Raw genomic sequence first — 22,650 nt, 5'->3', positions numbered from 1 at the left:
TCCATTCAAGAAGAATAGGAAACCACTTCCCAAACGCCTGTAACTTCAGAGCACCTGGTGCGGAGGCAGGTTCTGGTGTAATCGAACTGACTTCCTCACACCTTCCTTCCGCCCCGTGCGTTTGAGCTTCCAGCAGACCCTAGCATCAGCTAGCTTGTCAGGACACTCACCTCCGGACGAAACTTCACTTCCCACTGAGTGTGTAGGATTTGGCCTTGAGGAGATAACCTCTGGAGAGAGCTGACTCCCAGCTGGGGAATCGCCTGTGAGAGCTTCCTCCCCCACTGGTACAGGCTGGCTGGTGTCTGGCGCTGCATCTTCTAGTTCTGAATCTGATTCTGATTGATTACCTGAAACATCTTCTCCCGAAACAGGGGCAGTAGGGTTAGACATGACACATGGCTGGCTTTTGGCAGTGCCTTTCTTTTGAGCCTATGACCTCGTGATGTGTCTGCCTTTCCAGTGATTGGACCACAACGTGCTCTCTAATTCCATCTTCACTTCACCAGCTATGCACTGCCCCAAGACTGCCCCAACTATTCTAGGGGTTCCAGTACCCTTGTCAGCATCTATCACCGACAGTCTAACTTATTATCGTCCCTAGTCTTTCTTTTCCTTCAGTGGCTTGTCTTATTTCGGTGCAGATCAACCTCTGTTGCAGCAGGTCCCTGTGTTGATAAAGCCATGCACTGTGTTCAAAATTTCTGGGTGCCTGCAGTTCAGACCTGGAGTAGTTCTTTGTAATGAAGCCACAAAGAAGAAAGAACACACTGCGAAAGATGGATCTCAAAAGTATTCAGGACACAGTTTACAAAGTTGATAATCTCCAGCTGGGATCAATTAACATGCTGTGGTAACATCGATGGATGTATTCTAGTCTAATTCAGTGGATAAGGAGGCCCTCGAAGGGAACTTGCTCTCTAGAGATTTCTGCTTTTCCAGCAGCAAGCGAACGGGTGAAAATGAAAAAGAAGCACACAAGCAAATAACCTTCTATTGTTTTAATATTAAAAAGGAGAGCCAAGGCTTCATTAAAATGCTGGATCTGTCCAAAATGACACGAGACGGCATGGCAGTAAGAATCAAGAAGCAGAACTGATTTAAAAGCTCTAAGGTAGAACAAAGCCCATGATTGAAACAGGAACTTGTGTTGCCTTTAATGTGGTGCAGCAGATACAGGATTACACTAGATTCTGTTGACTTACATTGTTGCTTGCACTGATCTCTTTACTTTTTTCACCCAACTGCTTCTTGCAGGAAAACCAGAAATCTCTTGAGACTGAGATCTCTTAAGACAGTCCCCTCTTCAACTGAAGTAAATTAGATTAAGTACTTCAAAGCTAGCCCAACCCCTCATCAACATAGTTCAGGCACAACTGAGTTTTTAAACTGGCCCCAGAAAAGCTGTTTTAAATGGCTATTGCTGTTTTTATGCTTTTAAATGTTTGTATATTTGTTTTTAATGTTCATTGTTTTCAACTTTTGTAAACCGCGCAAAGAGCTTTGGCTATGGGGCGGTATATAAATGTAATAAATAAATAATAAACATTATTATTATTATTATTATTATTATTATTATTATTATTTATTTATATAGCACCATCAATGTACATGGTGCTGTACAGAGTAAAAGAGTAAATAGCAAGACCCTGCCGCATAGGCTTACATTCTAATAAAAGCATAATAAAACAATAAGGAGGGGAAGAGAATGCACCAAACAGGCACAGGGTAGGGTAAAACTAGCAGTATAAAGTCAGAACAAAATCAAGTTTTAAAAGCTTTAGGAAAAAGAAAAGTTTTTAGCTGAGCTTTAAAAGCTGCGGTTGAACTTGTAGTTCTCAAATGTTCTGGAAGAGCGTTCCAGGCGTAAGGGGCAGCAGAAGAGAATGGACGAAGCCGAGCAAGGGAAGTAGAGACCCTTGGGCAGGCGAGAAACATTAAAACATGACTCAGCATTACGAGAATGAGCCTGGTTGGACTCTTGGGCCGTTGCTAGACGAGGAGTTAGCGGGGTGTGAGGCCCGGTCTCCCTCCTGTGCATCCAGATGACGCACAGGGGATCCCGGGGTCAGGCCGGGCTAAGTCCTCCCTTGAACCGGGATAAGCGGATCCGCTTATGGCCCGGCTGTCTAGCAGGGTCCGTGGCTTTCCCCGGCTGCTCGCTTAGTAGCCGGGAGAAGCCACGGATTGGGCACAGCATTCCATAGGAGTGCTGTGCCCATTGGACCGGGGGGGGGGAGATGGGGGCCGGGGGAAAGAACAGACCCGGCAGGAGAGATGGGGGTGGGGGGGAAGAAGAACGGGGACAGGCATGGCAGATGGGGGCGGGGGAAGAAGAATGGGGCCGGGGGACAGGCATGGCGGACGGGGGACAGGGGAAGAAGAATGGGGACGGGGGACAGCCATGGCAGACGGGGGACAGGGGAAGAAGAATGGGGACGGGGAACGGGCATGGTGGACGGTGGGGGGGAAGAAGAACGGGGATGGGGGACAGGCATGGCGGACAGGGGGAGGACGGGCGAGCGAGCGGACAGGGGGGCATCAGACATTGTGGGGGGGAAATCAGGGGGAGCGGGGAACCCTTAATTTTTTTTAAGAAACACTTACCTTTTTCGTGTGTGCGCTCCTGCGCACATAGCCCTTTAAGAGAGAAAAAACTGGAGCACACGATGGGGCTTTCCCTTGCCCCGTTGTGTGTTTACGTCTAGCTAGGGGCGACGGATTATCTGGTAGGTCTGGTAGGTCTAGCAAGGCTCTTGGTCTCACATACGTCTTACTCTTCTTTCACGTCATAATTCCCTCCTTACTGGTTTGCAGCAAACCTTAGTGTGCCACTTCATTTGGACAAACAAACTATGGTTTGTGTGCGGCCCTGCAAACCAGGATTGGAAACCAGGGTTTGATCCTGGTTTCCAATCCTGGTTTGCAGGGAAAGCACCCACCCACAGTTCATCACTATGGATGAAATGACACACAACTGTTTGCCTCAAACCAGGAAAGAAAGGAGAAAATCACTGCATGCCAGAGAAGGAGAAGGGCGTGTGGAAATCCAAGGCTCAAGCACCTTAACTAACCATAGTTTGGCGTTATGTCTGAACCACCTCGCCTTGGATAGCTCCTTTAGATTGCTGACTGAAACCAGGAGCGGATTTGCCATTCCACTGACATCACAGCCACCAGCCTCCTCAGAATGAATGAGTTCTGGATACTTTTGAGATCTGCATATTCCTCCTTTTTTGTTCCACTCTGTATCATTGCTTGTTATTACATTTGTCTGTTTTGGAAATGACTCAGGAACTAATTGTTAAATGAACTCTTTTCTTTCTAATTATTGTTATTCTTTTGCTATTGTGTTGGGTAACATTTTATTCTTCTCATGTTATTGTTTTGGGTAACCTTTCTATCTTTCACTTTGTATCAATCCATTGCGTTAGGGTGGTAATTTTGCTTGCTAAAATTATCATAAACAAGGGCTGGGGGGAAAAAAAGAACAGCTGCCTAGCAGCTGAACTGCTTTAGTATTGAAAAACTGAACGGAGGGATCCTTCATCTTTCAGTAAGGAAATCTCCCACTACCCGAGGTTAACTGACATTCTCTACTTATGGCTGGGCAAAGCACACCACTGGTGAGAGATCAAAGAGGTACGCAACAAGACAATCGCCAAATAATGCATGTTAAAAGTAGCATTTCCTTTAGACACGTGTGCTTGTTTCCTTGATTGCTTTATGCATCTATTTTGGTTTGGTTATTGGGATATAGATGGAAAGCATTTGCACCCTGCTGAGTCACGGGGGGAAAAGAGAACTTTGCTTTATGTCGTTTGAAGGATATCGTGCTTTTTTGCTGAGTGATTGGTGGAGGGAGTTTGCTTGGACTCGCCGTGTTGCCAGCAGCCAAAAAACCACAGATAACGTTTTCATTACTACACAGCTTTGGGCAAGCGAACTCTCTTTCAGCACTGCTGCGTGTTTGTATGAGATTGAAATCAGCCTGAAGATGCTTGCCGCTTGCCCCTGGAAAACGTTTCTCAGCCTATTGTCCCTGCTAATGCAGTAGCCCTGGACTCTCACCATGTCTGCAATGTAAACTTAGAATCACAGAATTGTGGTGTTGGAAGGGGCCATGAGGACCATCTAGTCCAACCCTCTGCAAGGTGCAGGGAAACGATTCATTCATCCAGGAGAGGTGGCTGTCCAGCCTCTTCTTAAAAACCTCCAGAGATGGAGAACCCACAACCGCCATAGTTAAACTGTTCCACGGTTGTACAGATCTTACCGTCGTAGAACTTACATGCAAGCCTGTAGGACCGGCAGAGCCGAAGACCGACCGAGTAAAAGGGGAGTGAGTTGATGAGGTCCACCAGCAGATGGATCAAGCCTTGCACGAACACCACCAGTAGCCGGAGCTAGGAGAAAACAGCCCCCGCAGTTAGAACTATAGCACTCCACCGGCCAATCACGTCATGCTTAGACTTGACACATACTAAAATCTTTCCTTTAGAAACAAAGAAATTGCAACAATGCAAACTGGTGAGGAGATGGAAAGTGAAGGCAGGCAAGCATCTCTAACTCTGGTTTGCCTGTTGTACAGCTGTTGTCAAGCCATGTTTGGCTTCTCAACTCTGGTTTGTGCAAATTATGATTTGGCATGAAGTCTGCATTCTTCTAACAGCCTCGTGTGGCGCAGAGCGGTAAAGCAGCAGTTTCTGCAGCCAAAACTCTCCCCATGGCCTGAGTTCGATCCCAGCGGAAGCTGGTTTCAGGCAGCCGGTTTGGGTCAACTCAGCCTTCCATCCTCCCGAGGTCGGTAAAATGAGTACCCAGTTAGCTGGGGGAAAGGTAATCATGGCCGGGGAAGGCAACGGCAAACCACCCCGCTATAAGGCCTGCCAAGAAAACGTCAGCGAAACCTGGCATCCCTCCAAGAGTCAGCAATGACTCAGTGCTTGCACGAGAGGTTCCTTTCCTTTCCTGCATTCTTCTAAGGCTGACTTACGTATGGGATTTTGACTATTCTGCCAGTTTAGCCTCTCTGGTATTTATCTTTATATTGTTTAGACGTGGCTCAGCCTCAATCCAAACCTAACTCCAACCAACTACCCTTCATACTTTTGTACATTGCTTGGAGTGCAGTCCTACGGAAAAGCAGCTAACAAATTATAAATAGCAACACCATAATCCCGAGAAAGGCAAACTTACCAGGGTGAAGACTAAATAGTACAGTGCGGTTGTGGGCAGAAGGAACAGCAAGATAGTAAATAGCAAAGTGCCGATGAATAGCTGGAGGAGGAAAAAGACACAAATAATACAATATGAGCCAAGATTCACTATAAAAGGAAATCTTAGGTGTGGTGAAAACACAAAGCTGCAAGATTGTGGGGACATTGAAGTATCTCATTCTCTACGTTCTCAGCAAATTATTTCCTCCTCACTCCCAATATGTCTCCCTCTACAGTACAAGCCAGAAGACTCTGTTGCCATGAAGCATTTTTACATAGGCACCACAGCTGTCTGGGGATGCTGGGAGTTGTAGTCCAACACATCTGGAGAGTACCAGGTTGAGGAAGACTGAGGTGAAAGATCATCAGCTCAAGAACAAGGAACAGGATGGCTGTGAACACTTCCCCAGGAAGAATCTAGCAACAGGGACCACTCCTTGGCTGACTCCACAATTGGAAGGTTGAGCGACGATTTCAGCAGTGAACACTTGGGCTCCTTTTAAGAGGAAGAAAGGCAGGATATAAATGTGGTAAAAGAAAGAAAGAAAAGTACAAAGACCAGTTCTGCAAAGATCAGAGAGACAACGGCAGAAGCTGGAGAGAAAATACAGCCACCCACACATCTGCCCCTCCAGCGATCTCTGTCCCCAGGCAGGCAAAGGAATAAATCCGAGCCTTAAGGAGTTTTCTCCAAGACGAGGCTCTCTCATCTAGGAGCTGGTGGAAGAACTCTCAGAACCACTGTCTATTATCTTTGCGAAATCATGGAAGACGGGTGAAGTGCCGGATGACTGCAGGAGGACTAATGTTGTCCCTATCTTCAAAAAGGGCAAAAAGGAGGAACCTGGGAACTACAGACCAGTTAGTCTGACATCCATCTCTGGGAAAAATTTGGAGCAGATTATAAAGAACTCAATCTGCAAGCACCTTGAAAACAATGTCGCGATTACAAGAAGCCAGCAAAGGATTTGTCAAGAACAAATCCTGCCAGACTAATCTGATCTCATTCTGTGATGGGGTAACCTCCGTTGTGGACTGTGGGAATGGTGTGGTCATAATGTATCTTGACTTCAGCAAAGCTTTCAACGAAGTGCCCCATGACATTCTGATCAGAAAACTAGCTAAAAGTGGGCTAAATGGAACAACTATTAGGTGGATCCACATTTGGCTAGAGAATCGGACTCAAAGAGTGCTTATCAATGGTACCTTCTCAAACTGGGGGGAGGTAATGAGCGGGATACCGCAGGGCTGAGTCCTGGGCCCAGTGCTCTTCAACATTTTTATTAATGATTTGGACAAGGAGGTGCAGGAAATGCTTATCAAATTTGCAGATGACCCAAAATTGGGTGGGATGGCTAATAGACAGAAGATGGAAAAAAACTTCAAAGTCATCTTGATAGGCTGGAGTGCTAGACTAAAAACAACAGAATGAAATTTAATAGGGATAAATGCCAAGTTCTACACCAAATGCACAGAAACCAAATGCACAGTTAGTTACAAGATGGGGGAGACCTGGCTCAGCAACACCACAAGGGAGAAGGATCTTGGAGTTGTTGTAGATCACAAGCTGAATATGAGCCAACAGTGTGATGTGGCTGCAAAAAAAGCAAATGAAATTTTGGGATGCATTAATAGAAGTACAGCATCCAAATCGTGCGAAGTACTGGTTCCTCTCTATTCGGCCCTGGTTAGGCCTCATCTAGAGTACTGAGTCCAGTTCTGGGCACCACACTTCAAGAAGGATGCAGACAAGCTGGAGGGGGTTCAGAAGAGGGCAATGGGGGTGATCAGGGGTCTGGAAACAAAGCCCTATGAAGAGAGACTGAAACAACTGGGCATGTTTAGCCTTGAGAAGAGAAGACTGAGGGGAGACAGGATAGCACTCTTCAAATACTTGAAAGGTTGTCACACAGAGGAGGGCCAGGATCTCTTCTCGATCCTCCCAGAGTGCAGGACACAGAATAAAGGGCTGAAGTTACAGGAAGCCAGATTCCAGCTGGACATCAGGAAAAACTTCCTGACTGTTAGAGCAGTACGACAATGGAACCAATGACCTAAGGAGGTCGTGAGCTCTCCCACACTAGAGGCCTTCAAGAGGCAGCTGGACAGCCATCTGTCAGGGATGCTTTAAGGTGGATTCCTGCATTGAGCAGGGGGGTTGGACTCGATAGCCTTAGAGGCCCCTTCCAACTCCACCATTCTATGAGTCTATGATCCCCCATTCTTTCTTTCTTTTTCCAGAAATTAGGAGTGGGGGTGGAGAGCAACCACGTCACTGGTCATGCTGTTGGCTTGACATTTAGAAAAAGGTAATTAGCAGATAGAACAATTTTGCACGCACACACACAGACACACGCACAAAATCCTTTTCGACATCCTAATGGGAACGTGTGGGCCCAGCTCCATCTGACGTGAATTAAACAGGACCTTTTAATAGAAATACAAAGCAGAAGGTAACTATGGCAACCGTGTTGGGGATGGCTGTAATTATTTGGTGTCTTTTAGTCAAATTGCTTTCCTCCCCTCACCCCATTATCACTCCTGTGCTCTGACTTACATGGGCACCAGGCACCTGCCAGTGGGGTCTCTCAGGATTAGAGCCCCCAACGGCTATAATTGCCAGAGAGCTGGGCAGAAAATTGGCCGGAAGAGAACTGGGCAGGGCTCAATAATGAACTGGGAGGCTGCTCCTGGCTGCATTATGGGCAAAAAGTAAGAGCCGGCCTACATGTTCCTAGTACGCGCCAGCATCCACAGTGTTCAGTATGCATGCATCACGCACACAAAGGGCTTAATTGCAGCTATTTCTGCCAATACACCTACAGGTACGCTCCCGGAGAAAAACAGCGTGTTACGGAAAGGATGTCAAATTAAGCCCTTTGCATACCATCGCCTGAATGCGCGGCAGGGAGGGCGCACATGAGAATCCACACCATGACACAGGTTTCTTCCCCCCTGCCCCCACGCCCCTCCCCTGAGAGCCTCCACCTGGTCCAAGTCGTAGGAACACGAATCCACCCGTTGTCTCAGGACGTTCCACTTCTTCCCACGGAACAAGCGCCACAGGGAGGACAAGCCGTAGATCTTGAGGCAGTAGAGCCTGTGGGCAGACGAATGGGAGGCGCAGAATGAGGACCAAAGGGAAAGCACCTATGTTCCAGGCCCAAGCAACAATCTATGTCACTCTTCCGCGAGCTGGTGTCCACCAGAGGTGTTGGACTGCAACTCCCATGATTCCTAAAAGTCATGCTGGCTGGGAATTCTGGGAGTTGCAGTCCAACACATCTGGAGGACAGGTAAAAGGAAGTACCTCTTCACACAGCGCATAGTTAAATTACGGAACGCACGACCGCAAGATGTAGTGATGGCTTTAAAAGGAGGATGGATAAATTCCTGGAGGCAAAGGTTATCGATGGCTACTAGCCCTGATGGTTATGTGCTACCTCCAGTAGTCGAGGCAGTAAGCCTGTGTGCACCAGTTGTTGGGGAACATGGGTGGGAGGGTGCTGTTGCACCATGTCCTGCTTGAAGGTCCCTGGTTGACAGCTGTTGGCCCCTGTGTGAACAGAGTGCTGGACTAGGTGGACCCTCGGTCTGATCCAGCTTGGCTCTATTTATGTTCTTCCCTCTTCACACAGTGCATAGTTCAACTAAGGAATTCCATTCCACAAGATGTAGGGATGGCCACCACTTTGGATGGCTTTAAAAGAGGGGTGAATACATTCCTGGAGGAGAAGGCTATCCATGGCTACTCGTCCTGATGGCTATGTGCTTCCTCCGGTCTTTAATGTAGCTGGTTTTATATCGCCTTTTAAACTTTTAATGCTTTAAATTATACTTGTATTTTAGGGTTTTTAATTGTGCACTGCCCAGAGAGCTTCAGCTGATAGCAGTGTTGTAATAAAATAAATAAATACAGCAGTTACTGGGGAACATTGGTGGGAGGGTGCTGTTGCACTCACGGCCTGCTTGTGGGATCCTGTGGGCAGCTGATTGGCCACAGTGTGAACAGAGTGCTGGACTAGATGGACCCTCGTTCTGACCCAGCAGGGCTCTTCTTGTTCTCATGGAGGGCACCAGGAGGATGGCGAAGGCTGATCAATGTGCTCAGTTAACAACAGACTTCCACCTTTCCTGGTTAGGTATTACAGAGCACATCCAAGAGGGCAGGATGCTTCTTGGAGAAAGCCGGGTGTCTTCATCCACGAGACATTCCCACATTGAGCATGGCATGCCAACTCTTTGCGCCGCAACAGCAGCTATTGGTACCCGTAAGCTATGCAGACTGGAAGGGATAAGTGCCGGCAGAATCACCCAGGAGAATTCGACTGCGGGGTGGAGAAAGGGTAAAACAGCAATGCGGAATCCTGATGTCAGGACCATCTGGACAGGCGAGAAGGAGGGAAAAAGACTAAGAACTAATTCACATATTAGAGAATTCCCACGTGGAATTTTGTATAATGTGTGAAGTGGCCCAAAGATCTGATTCCCATGACTTTCTCCTCTTTCCCAGGGTTAGTTTCCTTTTTGTTTTGTTGTTGCTGCTGCTGTTTAAAAACATATAATGCTGTCATCTTGTGGGGAGATCCATCCACAGAAAGGCTTCGTGAAGGGGATTTGTGTTTGTTGGCTGATATTTAGTTCCATTTCTCTGGTTGTAGTATTGGGGTTTTTCATAGCATTCCAAATATTTTGGCAAGCAGTAGACAGAAAGGAAAAAGCCGAGGAGAGGGCCAGGCAGAGAGACGTGGGCCTCGCTGACCACTGGAAGTCGTCTTTGGTTTCTGCAGTTTTAGCAGATTCTTCTTTCACGTTTTCAAGTTTCAGTCGTAAAAACTCGCCTTTAACCTCCCCACAACAATCAAAACAAGACAAAAAGATGAGATTCTCAGAAATCCATGTTTTGCATCAGAGTCCATTTTGTACATACAAGCGAATTTAAGAGGAATGGATCAGTTAAGGGGCCTGACTGCATGAAAGAGACTCCTCCAGAGGGTCTTCTAAACGCCCTATATACTCCGTCGTGACTGCGCAGCGGCTCGCCATCGTTTATATGATGCAGCCGCCAACTTGCAGCCACACCGTGCTATTCCCCGCGAAGCTGTGCTTTTTCAATGCGGCGTTTTAACACCACTTTTTACACTGCTCTGATGTCACCACGGTTGTTTCAGCATCTGTCAGTGGTGGCTTCAGTTAGGATTAAGAGAGTGGGCATAGTCAGGGGGCGGATCCCAGTGCAGGAGAGGCGTAAGAATACAGGGCAGGGCGCAGGCTCAACAAGCCCCAGAGTGTTTAGTAATGGGCGCCATGGGGAATGAAAATGAGGGCAGTTATGATGTATAACACATAAATTTAATGAACTGTAGCAGCGCAGGTGTGCAGCTACAGGTTTTCAAAGCTGCAATGTTGCGCAGAGTTCCCAAAAATCAATCAAACAGAAGTCTTTTGCTGTAGCAGTGCAGGTGTGCAGCTACAGGTTTTCAAAGCTGCAATGTTGAGCAGTGTTCCCAAAAATCAATCAAACAGAAGTCTTTTGCTGTAGCAGCGCAGGTGTGCAGCTACAGGTTTTCAAAGCTGCAATGTTGCGCAGATTTCTCAAAAATCAATCAAACAGAAATCTTTAGCTGTAGCAGTGCAGGTGTGCAGCTACAGGTTTTCAAAGCTGCAATGTTGCGCAGTGTTCCCAAAAATCAATCAAACAGAAGTCTTTTGCTGTAGCAGCGCAGGTGTGCAGCTACAGGTTTTCAAAGCTGCAATGTTGCGCAGAGTTCTCAAAAATCAATCAAACAGAAGTCTTTTGCTGTAGCAGCGCAGGTGTGCAGCTACAGGTTTTCAAAGCTGCAATGTTGCGCGGAGTTCCCAAAAATCAATCAAACAGAAGTCTTTTGCTGTAGCAGCACAGGTGTGCAGCTACAGGTTTTCAAAGCTGCAATGTTGCGCGGAGTTCCGAAAAATCAAACAGAAGTTTCCCTTGAAATTGCTACCCATTACCACTGTCTGACAAGAGTACTGTGAATTTCTCTGGCAGGAGAGCCAGTGCTCTCTCCTGCCATGTAACCCTATTGATGCTGTTATGCAGCAGCGATGCTGTGGGTTTTTGAGGGAATCAATAGGCAAGGCGGCATCTTATAGAAAGCCCCCAGTTGTTTTAGACAACAACTCCCAGCATTCCTGACTATTGGCTAGGAGCTGAAGTCTTGAATATCTAGCGGTCACCAGGTTGGGGAAGGTTGCCAATAAACTACTTAATAAAGTATTAGCTAAGTGCGCTGGCTGGGTGTGTCCAGAAAAGAAGCGTGCCTTTTGTTGTCCAGATGCCTTAAGTCCAGCAATTTTCAAAGTGTTTCTTGGAAGATGACCAGGGATTCCTCTATAAGAAGGCTCAGTCACGGCAGAAAAGCTCCCCTGAACGACTGCTCGCCACACAGATAATTTTTCTGCAATGCGCAGCTGTAGAAGAGCACAGAGGTGCGTTCTGAGGCATAAGGGTAGCTGGCGGGGAATGATGGGAGTTGTAGTCCAACATATCTAGAGGGCACCAGGTTGGGGAAGGCAGATATAAGGTGACAGGAAGGGCCTAAAGGTGCCAACCAGGTAGGCACCACAGAACACATCTTGGAATCATACTTTGCAATCCATGGGGGTCATAGGGGAGAGGTGCAGGCACGGCCATCTGGAAAAAGGTTTGTTTGGAAAGTAGAATTTTGCATAAGTAGACTTCGGGATAGGAGCATGGGAAACTTCGTTCTACTGAGTCAGACCACTGTTCCACCTGGCTCAAGATTGACTCCACCAGGAGACACACCCTTTTGGGGGGTGGCTGCATAGGTGCCCAACCATTTTTGCTTGCACTGAGAAGGGAGGTGTGTGTGTGTGTGTGTGTGTGTGAGAGAGAGAGAGAGAGAGAGAGAGAGAGAGAGAAAGGAGAGTGATGACAGAGGAATGGCAGGGGGAGAAAAAAGTGTCTGCTTTCTTCAAAGCAAGTTTTTTGCATGTCAGTGTGTTCAAAAGAGTTCAGCTCCCACGTCTACCACGTACTCACTCATCTGGCCAGGTTACTTTTCCTTTGTGACTTGCCATGCCCCCCCCCCCATCGCATCCATTTTGTGGTGGTGCCCAGGAGTGTTTCCTCAAACTGCCAAATATGCTCACGGGCCCCAAAAGATTGCCCAGCCAGAAGCAGCTCTCCAGGGTTTCAGGGAGGAGATTTTAACCAATCCTATTTATTTATTTAGAATATTTATATACCGCTCCCCATTGAAAAATTTCGGAGCGGTGTACAAGGTAAAATGAAAATAAAAACAGAATAAAACAGTTAAAACAAAATTTAAAAAGAAGCAAAAAACAACAACACAGAAATCCAAGGCTGCATGTTAAAGAAAGGCTTCTTGGAATAAAGAATCCTACCCAGCGATGTTGGAACATCGAACTCAGGACTTTGTGAATGCGAAGCGTGTGCTCTACCCCTTCTCCTTTTCAGATCCAGGGACCGCTTTTTAAATTTCTGACCATATGCATCCACCTTTTTTCATTTACACTGTTCTTCCTCATCCCTTTCTTCCCGGCGTTCCACTCCCTACCCCTCTCGTTCCCTGCCTCTCATTCTTAGAAAACAAACAAACCCTGACAAGCAAGCAAAAGTGACGATGAAGTTACTGATGCGACCCATTTTAAGTTACAGCACGGCCAAACTCGTAGGTCCAACTCAATACTTGAACAATGCAATTTGAGGCTTAAGGCCTCTTGGGCATATGACTGATTTTTTTAATCAGCCGCTTCCCGCTCTTTCCAAGCCAAAGGAGCGGATCTCCAGCTACCAAGTTCTATGGGTTAAATTGGCTCCGTAAATGACCAGTCTAAAAAACCCTCCTTTGGAGGACTCTGGTTTTCAGCCCAAAGCTCCTCCTCTGGTATCAAATGCTCTGCTACTTTGACCACCTTGGACGCGTGGTCTCCCATAGCACAAGATCTCGCTTTGTTTCCCTGGGTTTCTTTTCTCCAATTGTCCTCCTTCGTTGGGATACAAAACACGTGGCAAAGAACATTTTGTTCGGAATGGCTATTGTAAAGCCAGCTCTGCCGAAATGCTCTCCTTTTCTCTGTTCAGGACAGTAAAGAGCACGGCGCCCTCTAGTGGGTCACATAAGCACCATGCGTCAACGCTTTGGTCAGCCAGAGACTGGGCAAGACCTAAGTTTACCTGAGATCCTAGAGAGCGCCTCCTACCAGTCAGAGCAGTAGAGAGTAGGTGGCTAGATGGGCCGAGGGGCTGCCTTGGTAAAAAGCAGCTTCCTGTGTTTTCACGCTCCCACTGTGACAGATATATGCAGGGTGGTGAATATCCCAGAAATACGCTACGGCGCATAGATCTTCATGTCACAAAAACGAAGTGATTTCGGTAGCGTTGAACCCAGTTCATGTCTGGCATCGCTTTAATGAATCTGTAGACTTACACCACGTTCGCCCCAAATGGTTTCTGATGTTGAACCTTTCATTAATGCCATTTATAGAGAACTTCCAATTTAATCAATAACAACGCTAATATTTAGTATTTCCATAGCACCTTTGGATGTTCAATTTTTTAAAATGTTTCCATAAATTTATTTTTTAAAATTTGTTTTAAATTTTAAATCGTAAGTCACCATTGGGGTCCTGTGTGGGCCAAAAGGTGACTCATAAATTTATGAATAAATAAATATGCTCTTCATCCATTACCTTTACAACCTCCCGGTAAGACAGACGCAACCTTCAACCCAGCAACTTCCTGGTCCATAGCTGGCACTCTTAAAGACTATGTTATACTAGCTCATGAGACGTTTCACAATGTTATGATCCTGGTCCAATGAACCATGGTTTGTTTGACCAGGAGGAGCAATGTGCCCATGCTCTCTTGCATGCCTAAATTCAATAGTTCCTGGTCCGATAAACCACAGTTTTTTGCAATATCCGTAGCAGGAAACTATGATTGGAGCCAATCTCTACAAACCAGGATATTACATCGTGGTTTCATCCTGGTTTCTAGGGATTGCTCAAATCACAGTTTCTGGGCTGGCATATCCTGGGAAACTGTGCTTTAACAAGCTGGGAACTATTGAATTAAGGCGCGCAGTTGAGGGGAGGGGAGGAGAAGAGGAAGTGCATGGGCACATGGCTTATTCCTGGTCTGACAAACCATGGTTTGTTGGATTGAGATTACGTCCAAAATGGGATAAGACCTTATTCTTTTTGTCAACAAAGAGAACAAAACAACTCTCGCAATTTTACAGATGGAGAACTGATTGTGAAAGGAAGATACTTGCCCAAAGCCCACTCACGGAGCTTATGAATGGTGTGATATGAACTCAGCTCCATTACACTGTCCACTAAGCCGCATTGGTTAGTAACAAGTTCACAGTCATTCTCAGCACATAGGCATAAGCCAAACAGCAGCTGGTGAAGCATACACACCTGGCTCCGTAGACGTAAAAGCAGTAGATGTGGAAGGTCAGGAGTGCAATGATGTCAGAGAGGATGGACAGAGCCACGGTCAGGCCTAGGCAGGCTGATAAGCCAACGTACCACAGGATCATCTCAATGAATGGAGACATCAGGTGGATATAGCCTGAACAAGGGGGGGGGGGGAAGGAAGGAAAAGGCAACACTGAAACGGGTATCTCTCCTGTTCATTGAGGCCTCTGAAAAACACAGGAGGAAACCAAGATAGCACCAAAAGGCAAATTCTCTATTTTCCACAACGGGAAAGGACAAACACTATACTTCTTAATGACTCTCCTCCAGTTGCAGTAATGAACCCATCGCATGTGACCCAACAGGTTCATTCAGCAGGTCAAATCCAGACATGCCCATGACACCTGTGTGCAGCGTGCACAAATCCCTTGGCCTGTCTCCCACGGCAGGTGCATTCCAGCCTGTCAACATGAGAGGCAAAGGGAGCAGGGCGGAGCGTGATTGGGGAACAAAACCATCGAGCCATAGTCAGCAGTATAAGGATGGAGAGAATTTCACATGCAGAAATGTCCAGATGTGTACCAGTTCCTTTAGACCAGGGTTGGGTAACACATGTCCTGCAGGCCACACATCCCCCCCCCCGGCCTTTTCTGTGGCCCCCATCACCCCCGAAATTGCCGCTGCCAAATTACAGTGGTGCAACAACAACGTAAGGAAAGCTGAGCGAAGGAAGATAGATGTTTTTGAACTGTGGTGTTGGAGGAAAATTCTGAGAGTGCCGTGGACTGCAAGAAGATCAAACCAGTCCATACTCCAGGAAATAAAGCCAGACTGCTCACTTGAGGAAATGGTATTAAAGGCAAAACTGAAGTACTTTGGCCACATAATGAGAAGACAGGATACCCTGGAGAAGAGGCTGATGCTAGGGAAAGTGGAAGGCAAAAGGAATAAAAAGGCATAAAAATCCTTAAATAAATAAATAAAATAAAATAAATAAAAGGCAAAAGGAAGAGGGGCCGGCCAAGGGCAAGATGGAGGGATGAGATTCTGGAGGTGACGGACTCGACCTTGGGGGAGCTAGGGGTGGCGACGGCCGACAGAAAGCTCTGGCATGGGCTGGTCCATGAAGTCACGAATAGTCGGAAGCGATTGAATGAATAAACAACAACAACAAACAACAAAAATAGACATACTTTCACTTTAAAACAATGAGTGCGGAGAGAGTGTCCCTTGTTTTAATGTGAATACGTGCCGTCCTGGGGTTAAAATGTGGCTTTTTGCTGCCAAATTACAGCAGCAATTCAGTGGTGAAAACATTTGGCACAATTGGCTAAATCCAAGAGAGAGATGCAGCGCTGAAGCATGCAACAGCGACCCTTTTTACTTTTTGTTACGAGCGAAACTTGCAAAACCTTTCACCATACCGCAGTTGAAATTTTAGTCAGGTCTCTGGGGAGCAAAGTCCTTTGGGAACTAGCTTCAACCCCAAAGCTACCAAATGGTCATCCCTGGCTTAAATGACAGAAGCGTTACAAATTTTGGACTGCCTTGGCTCTGCACATATTGATTTTACGCAGTTGGAAAATATTAAAATACTAATACATGCCACATTATAAAGCCTGGGGGGAAGGTTGTTTTTAAAAACACACACCAAATATGCTCCCTTGGGATTTTTTAAATCCTTGGGGTTTTCGCTGTGGAGAGATTTCATTTTTTGGTGCAGACCACAAGAAATCTAAAGCAGGGCTGGGCAGAGAGCAAATCTGCAGATGTTTTGGACTTCCTGACCGTTGGCCATGCTGGCAGTCTTCGAACCGATAGGTCTCAACCACGTAGCGCACTGCGCAGAGTTTTCAATGAAGGATTCAGAGTGTGACAAACTCTGTGTGGTTCTGTTTAGGCTTTATCTAGAATCTGCCCTTTTGATTGCCTAAAAGAGATCATGCCAGAAATCATTCCAATTTCTTGTCTGGGGTTTTGAAACCCATGCACGGATTGCCTGGGTTGGATTATAACCTCAAGTCTCTTCCTTTGAAACCCTAGTCCTGGATTGCCTGGGAACATTTACTGCAGGACATTTACTGTATTCAGAGCTGGGGAGATAGAACTGAGGAAACCAAGTTCTGAGGATCTTGGTCACGGTTGTAGTGATTAGCTTTTCATTTCTGGAATTACATAGGGCCTATAGCTAATGACCATCAGCTATATGGTTTTTGAAGAGTGAAGCTTTTTCCGTGAGATTTCCTACAATAAAGAAGTTTCACTGATTTGGGTGTCCTGTGTCAGATGGTCTCTCTCTCTCTCTCTCTCTCTCTGTGTGTGTGTGTTATTTATTTATTTTATTTATTTAGAATATTTATATACCGCTCCCCATTGAAAATTTTTGGCGCGGTATACAAGGTAAAATGAAAATAAAAACAGAATAAAACAGTTAAAACATAATTTAAAAAGAAGCAAAAATCAGAAATCCAAGGCTGCATGTCACGACAGGCAGGGGCTTCTGGGAGCTGAAGTCCAAAACATCTACTTTCCGCCTGCCCCTGCCCTAATTTATTTATTTATTTATTAAATTTATATACAGCCCCATAGCCAAAGCTCTCAGGGCGGTTTACAAAAGTTAAAAACAGTGAACATTAAAAACAAATATACAAAAATTTAAAAGCATAAAAACAGCAATATCATTTAAAACAACTATTCTGGGGTCAGTTAAAAAAACTCAGCATATGTTGTTAACTGCCTGGGAGAAGAGAAAAGTCTTAACCTGGCGCCGAAAAGATAACAATGTTAGCGCCAGGCGAGCCTCGTTGGGGAGATCATTCCACAATTGGGGGCCACCACCGAAAATGCCCTCTCCCTTGCTGCCATCCTCTGAGCTTCCCTCAGAGTAGGCACTCGGAGGAGGACCTTAGATGTTGAGCACAGTGTACAGGTAGGTTTATGTAGGGAGAGGCATTCCATCAGGTATTGTGGTCCCAAGCCATGTAAGGCTTTATAGGTGCATTGAGCCCACCTCATTTGGAGGTCACTAGTGTCGCTCTCTCAGGCAGGGCTGCTCCAGATCTGAAGCAGCCCTGGGCAATAGTGCCACAAGCAGTACTGAGTTGCTGGACCTAGCTGCATTTAATTGCTCATCGGGCCCCAGAGCGATGCAAAGCCATTTATTTATTATTTATTTATTAAGACATTTGTATCCCGCCCTGTATCACAAGGATCCCATGGATTCAGCTGACACCGGGAGGAGCAGCCACTGTCTGAATTCTGAGAATAAAAACAAAAGTGGCTAAGAAAGCCCCCTGGCGCTAGCCTTTCCCACTATGGTGCCCTTCAGACGTTTTGGACTACCACTCTCAGCCAGCATGGTGCGTGGTCAAGGATGACAGAAGCTGGAGTCCCAAACATCTGGAGGGCACCAGGTTGGTTCTTTTTCCCTGGCGCAAAGGTTTTTGCTGGATGCCGTCGTTGGAAACAGGCGCACTTACTGATCCATAGGTGGATGTGGTACAGGAAGAACCGGCCCAACACTTGGTCCAAAGCTCTGTTCATTTTTAAGCCTGCTGGCACACCCATCAACCACTGCAGGAGGTCCTGGAGCTGTTGGGCAACGTGCTGCCGAAAGAAGGAGACAAACAGCCGGGGTCAGTGGAAAACCCTTCCCTTATGCGTGCAAAACACTCCCCAGAAGAGGCTGAGGTCATCTGGAAGGTTTCGCTTCTTTTTCCCTTGCGGAAGGAAAAAAAAAACGGTCCCGTGGTTGGATTGGAAACATCAGGCATGTTTTGAGCTGCGTTGCTAGGACTGAATTTTATTTTTCCATGTGTGTGTGGTGGTGGTGGTGAAAGATTGCTTGATAGTATAAAATAAAGATGTTCCCAGAAATTGGATCAACAGTGGGTGACCCAGCAACAACTCAACAGCACTAGAAAGCATCTGGTCTTTAGAAGAGGAACAGCGTGCAGTGAATGTGTTTTAATCCCTGGTCTTTTAAACTGCTTCGAGATCTATTTAGATATGGTAAATGTATACATCGATTAAATAATAATTAAACAGCAAGCATCTTAGGAAGAGTTGTGTGAATCAGACTGAATGGAAGGAACATATAGGTGAGGCCCAAAATATAGGTGAGTCAGCTTAGGAACACACCTTTCTGTGTTGGACCCAGAGTCAAGACTTGAGGACTATGAAAGTGAGGACTCCCCAGAACTGATTTTGTTGCATATTTCTCAAATTTGTATGTAATTTCTCTGTACTCTTTTGTATGTGTAAAGTCTGGTCGGTGACCGTAATAAAGTTAGTGAGCAGGAGGAGGAAGGAAAGCTACCAGGATGGGGATGAAGGAAAGGAAGAAGACTGCATAACATGGGTGGGAAGGGAAGTCTGAGATGCGGGGTGGATGAAGGCCGGGGAACCTGGGTGGGCTGAATTTCACGTCCTGACTCAAAATAAGCCAAGCAAATATTTGGCTACGGATTTCTAATTCCCATGACTTATGAACTGAGGTTATCGACATAGTTGCCCCATCGCTGTGAGCATTCAAGACTCAGCCACAGGGTAGCTTTCCTTAATAACCCAGTTGCCTGCCCATCTTCCTCTGTTCCACTCCCATCGGAGGCCTGGTTCATCTGTACTACCACTGACTTCCTCGCTTGCTGTACAGGATACTGCAGAAACAGATCTCATTTAATATTTAGGATGTACGAGAAGTACAACAACAGATTCTTTCACCGGAATAAAGGATTTAAACATCCGAGAGCAGTTCCCAGAGCAGTGCTTTTTTTGTGTATGTTTTTTGCAGCAGAGTAAATGTTTGAAACTCTTGGTGCCTGGAGCTTTGCATGTGAGTCCACTGGAGTGCAGATCCATAAAACTGTGGTTTGCAATAAAGCCTGGGATGTTGCCAATGGTGATTACTTATCTGTTTGGGGATGGATCGCGGGGTGGGGGAGAAGCCACAGCCGAAAACAGGCCATGCCTTTAGCTGCGGACATTAATATTAAGTATGCCTGACATCAAGGGAAGATACAGGGCTGGTCCAAATTAGTTCGGTGCCTGTCGTGGAAAAGACGAATGGCATATTCCTGCCCGCTAGCAAACGGGGGGCACGCGCCATTAGGAAAGGGGTGGGCAATATGCAGACCCCCTGTCCTTAGGAATGCCCCCGCCCACCAAATGTGCTCCTCTGGTGGTGGGTGCAGCAAACCAGCCAGCGGTTTGCCACCAAATTTGGGCAGCAAACCATGAGAGTTGCCTAAAAGAGCCAAATTTAGCTTTAACCCAAGGCTTTAAAGTGAAATCTGGCCGTCTTAGGCCACTGTTGCAGTTTGCTGCCAGAAATGTGGCAGCAGAGCACCAGTTGTTCTGCTGCTGCTGCCCCCAGGGGGGTTGAAATTGGCCCCTGAAGATGACTACTCCCAGGCTAGAAAGTTCTTCTGCACAAGCTCCATTGAAATGAATGCGGTGGTAAGGTGCCAGGAGTCTTAAGTCAGCCATGCTGGCAATGGGAGCTTTATTTTCTGCCCCACCACAGACAAGAGAGCTGCTGGCTGGCTTCTACTGCACGGCAGCACCACCCCTGTAGGTGGCCAGAAGGTCACCTTGCAACCACCATCTCAGCAAAGATCAGAGGTGTTCTGTTCTATGGTCCCTTGAGGCTCACAAGGGAGGCTGATAGCATCTGATGGCAGCCAGAACAAGGCAAGAATAAAACAGGATGTTGACCTTAGCGACACACTGAAACTCCTAGACTGTGTGGATTCCACATTGGGCAGCACACACTCTGGAGTCTAAGGATCGGGCTTCCTAAGCATCTCAGCTGTATCTGTATACTTACAGCATGCTTACAGATCTCATGGTTGCAGCAGAAGTTTGAAAAGCTACAGATGCCATCATGAAAGTTAAGATTTCGCAAAGGGTTTTAATTATGGCAAGTGAGAGCTCAAGGACAGTTGAGACAGGTTCTGTTCAACACACACACACACACCCCCGCGACCCCTTTCTGCAGTGTTCTCCTCCAATCACCCTTTTGCTGCTCTGCCCCTTCTTAGCTCTCCTGTTAGGGCGTTTCTTGCCCTACCACCTGCCTTAGCCAAAGTACTTTGTGGGCCTTGTTCAGATGACACACTAAGCCACGGCTAGGCTGCTAATCTTTTGCAGCAAATGGTTAGTGGGCATGTTTAACCCGTGGTTATGAGCCACCATGGTTAGGAATAGGTCACATGACACACTAAGTCATAGCTGACACAACACGCTAAGCCGTAATATTTGGCTCAAAATGCTTCACCACTGTGGCTTAGGGTGTCGTCTGAACAGGGCCGTTGTCTTGCCACCCTGGCTGGCTCTTGTCCTGTCTATTCAGGTTCCTCTTCAGCCTCCACTGCCAAGCGATTAAGTCGCCCTCCTCGTATCCCACATATAGCTTGGAGGCTGCTGGATGCTATAACAGATGCACGACTAGCTCTTAATTTGTTGTCACGTATATCTGAATGGTACATATGCATGCACTGATCCCATTCTGCTGTCTTCAACGGGGCGCCTGTGGGCACCAATACGACTGCAGACACCTCTTGGCACCTGCCAGGCTCCTTGCTTTCTCTTTTATTTCTTAAGACCTTTTTCATTTCCCCCCGGGAGGTTGTCGTGCTTCAAAGCAAAAGGCTGCCCTCCAGTGTCATATTTGTCACAAAGAGTGACATTATTAAAATTTAATATTAATTTTAATCATCATCATCATCATCATCATCATCATCCGCCTGGCGCCTACACTGTACTCCTTTCGTCGCCAGCTGAAGACCTTTTTATTCTCTTAGTATTTTAACACTTAATTTTAACTTAAATTTAAATTTTACTTTTTTAACTCTGTATTTTAATTTTATATCAATTTTGCTGCATGGTTTTTTATCCTGGTTGTGCTTTTTATACTGTATTTTGTATTTGTGCTTTTAACCTGCTGGTTGTTTTATTATGGTTTTAATTTTTGGGAACCGCCCAGAGAGCTTCAGCTATTGGGCGGTATAAAAATGTAATAAATAAATAAACATTAAAAAGCACACAGAACAGTGCTTTTTAATAATAATAATAATAATAATAATAATAATAATAATAATAATAATAATTTTATTTCTTACCCGCCTCTCATCTCCTCTACCTTGTGCTTAGGTTCTTGGACAAGTTATTTTTCGTCTCACCAGTTTCTTGCTACTGTTCTCCTTAACTTTCTAACTGGACTTTTGGAGTTGGTGTGCAAGTTTGGGGTGAAGCATCCCTCCCCCTTGAAGCAAATGGGCTGGGTCTCTATCCCACACAAACTACAACCACACGCCTCTTCATCCCTGGCATGTGACCCATCACCATCTCCATGCAGATACTGTATTAGTTACAGCAGCCTTCTCCGGGTCTGGTGTCGTCCAGTGGCCGGGCTGTCTCAGGATGATGGGAGTTGTAGTCCAAAAGAGCTAGAAGGCACCAAGTCGGAGAAGGCTGATTTATAGCCTCAGGGGCATGAAGCACAGCCAAAAACTTACATCAGCCATGGGGACGAGGGCATTGGCAAGGTGACCAATTCGATTCTTCTGGTACAGCCATGACATCAGCAGTATCCCAAGGGCCACGTCAATGAGCATAGAAACAAGGATGTTGGCTTTTCTGAAACCAGGGTAGAAATAAAACAAAATCAGGTACAATAAGAGGCTAAGTAAAAGGAAGGTAGGAACAATATCTTCTAAAAGATGCCCAACACAAACTAACATAGGAAGAGCGGTGCATCCCATGGTATGTCTCACCTTATGGGATGCTATAACCTTATTTGCTATGGATGAGGACTAGAAAGCCAATTTGTGTGCCCCATTTGACTCTTAAAGTCTGTTTCATCATGCTGAGGCTGAGATAGAAGCCATTTCTGGTCAAGCTATCGGCACACCACTAAGAGTGCCGATAGCCAACAGCAGGTCCAGTATACGTCCAGCAGAGTGGCCCATAGGACTCGACCAAT

The 22,650-nt window shown here is 46.3% G+C and overlaps 1 protein-coding gene across 1 annotated transcript in view; it reads right to left on the bottom strand.

The window, feature by feature from the left end:
* PIGQ (phosphatidylinositol glycan anchor biosynthesis class Q) overlaps positions 1 to 22,650 on the bottom strand; it is a 49,416-nt gene that overhangs the window by 6,002 nt on the left and 20,764 nt on the right. Inside the window, exons 4-9 of the mRNA XM_063143293.1 lie at positions 22,184 to 22,304; positions 18,146 to 18,272; positions 14,667 to 14,820; positions 8,208 to 8,319; positions 5,200 to 5,280; positions 4,292 to 4,406 (exon numbers count right to left, since the gene is read on the bottom strand). Coding sequence (XP_062999363.1) covers positions 4,292 to 4,406; positions 5,200 to 5,280; positions 8,208 to 8,319; positions 14,667 to 14,820; positions 18,146 to 18,272; positions 22,184 to 22,304 — 710 coding nt within the window. The remainder of the gene's footprint in view (positions 1 to 4,291; positions 4,407 to 5,199; positions 5,281 to 8,207; positions 8,320 to 14,666; positions 14,821 to 18,145; positions 18,273 to 22,183; positions 22,305 to 22,650) is intronic.

The sequence above is a fragment of the Elgaria multicarinata genome, chromosome 17, assembly GCF_023053635.1.
Source record: "Elgaria multicarinata webbii isolate HBS135686 ecotype San Diego chromosome 17, rElgMul1.1.pri, whole genome shotgun sequence".
Classification (NCBI taxonomy): Eukaryota; Metazoa; Chordata; class Lepidosauria; order Squamata; family Anguidae; genus Elgaria; species Elgaria multicarinata.
Note: the sequence above shows the minus strand (reverse complement) of the source record. Positions and strands in the feature narration are given on the sequence as shown.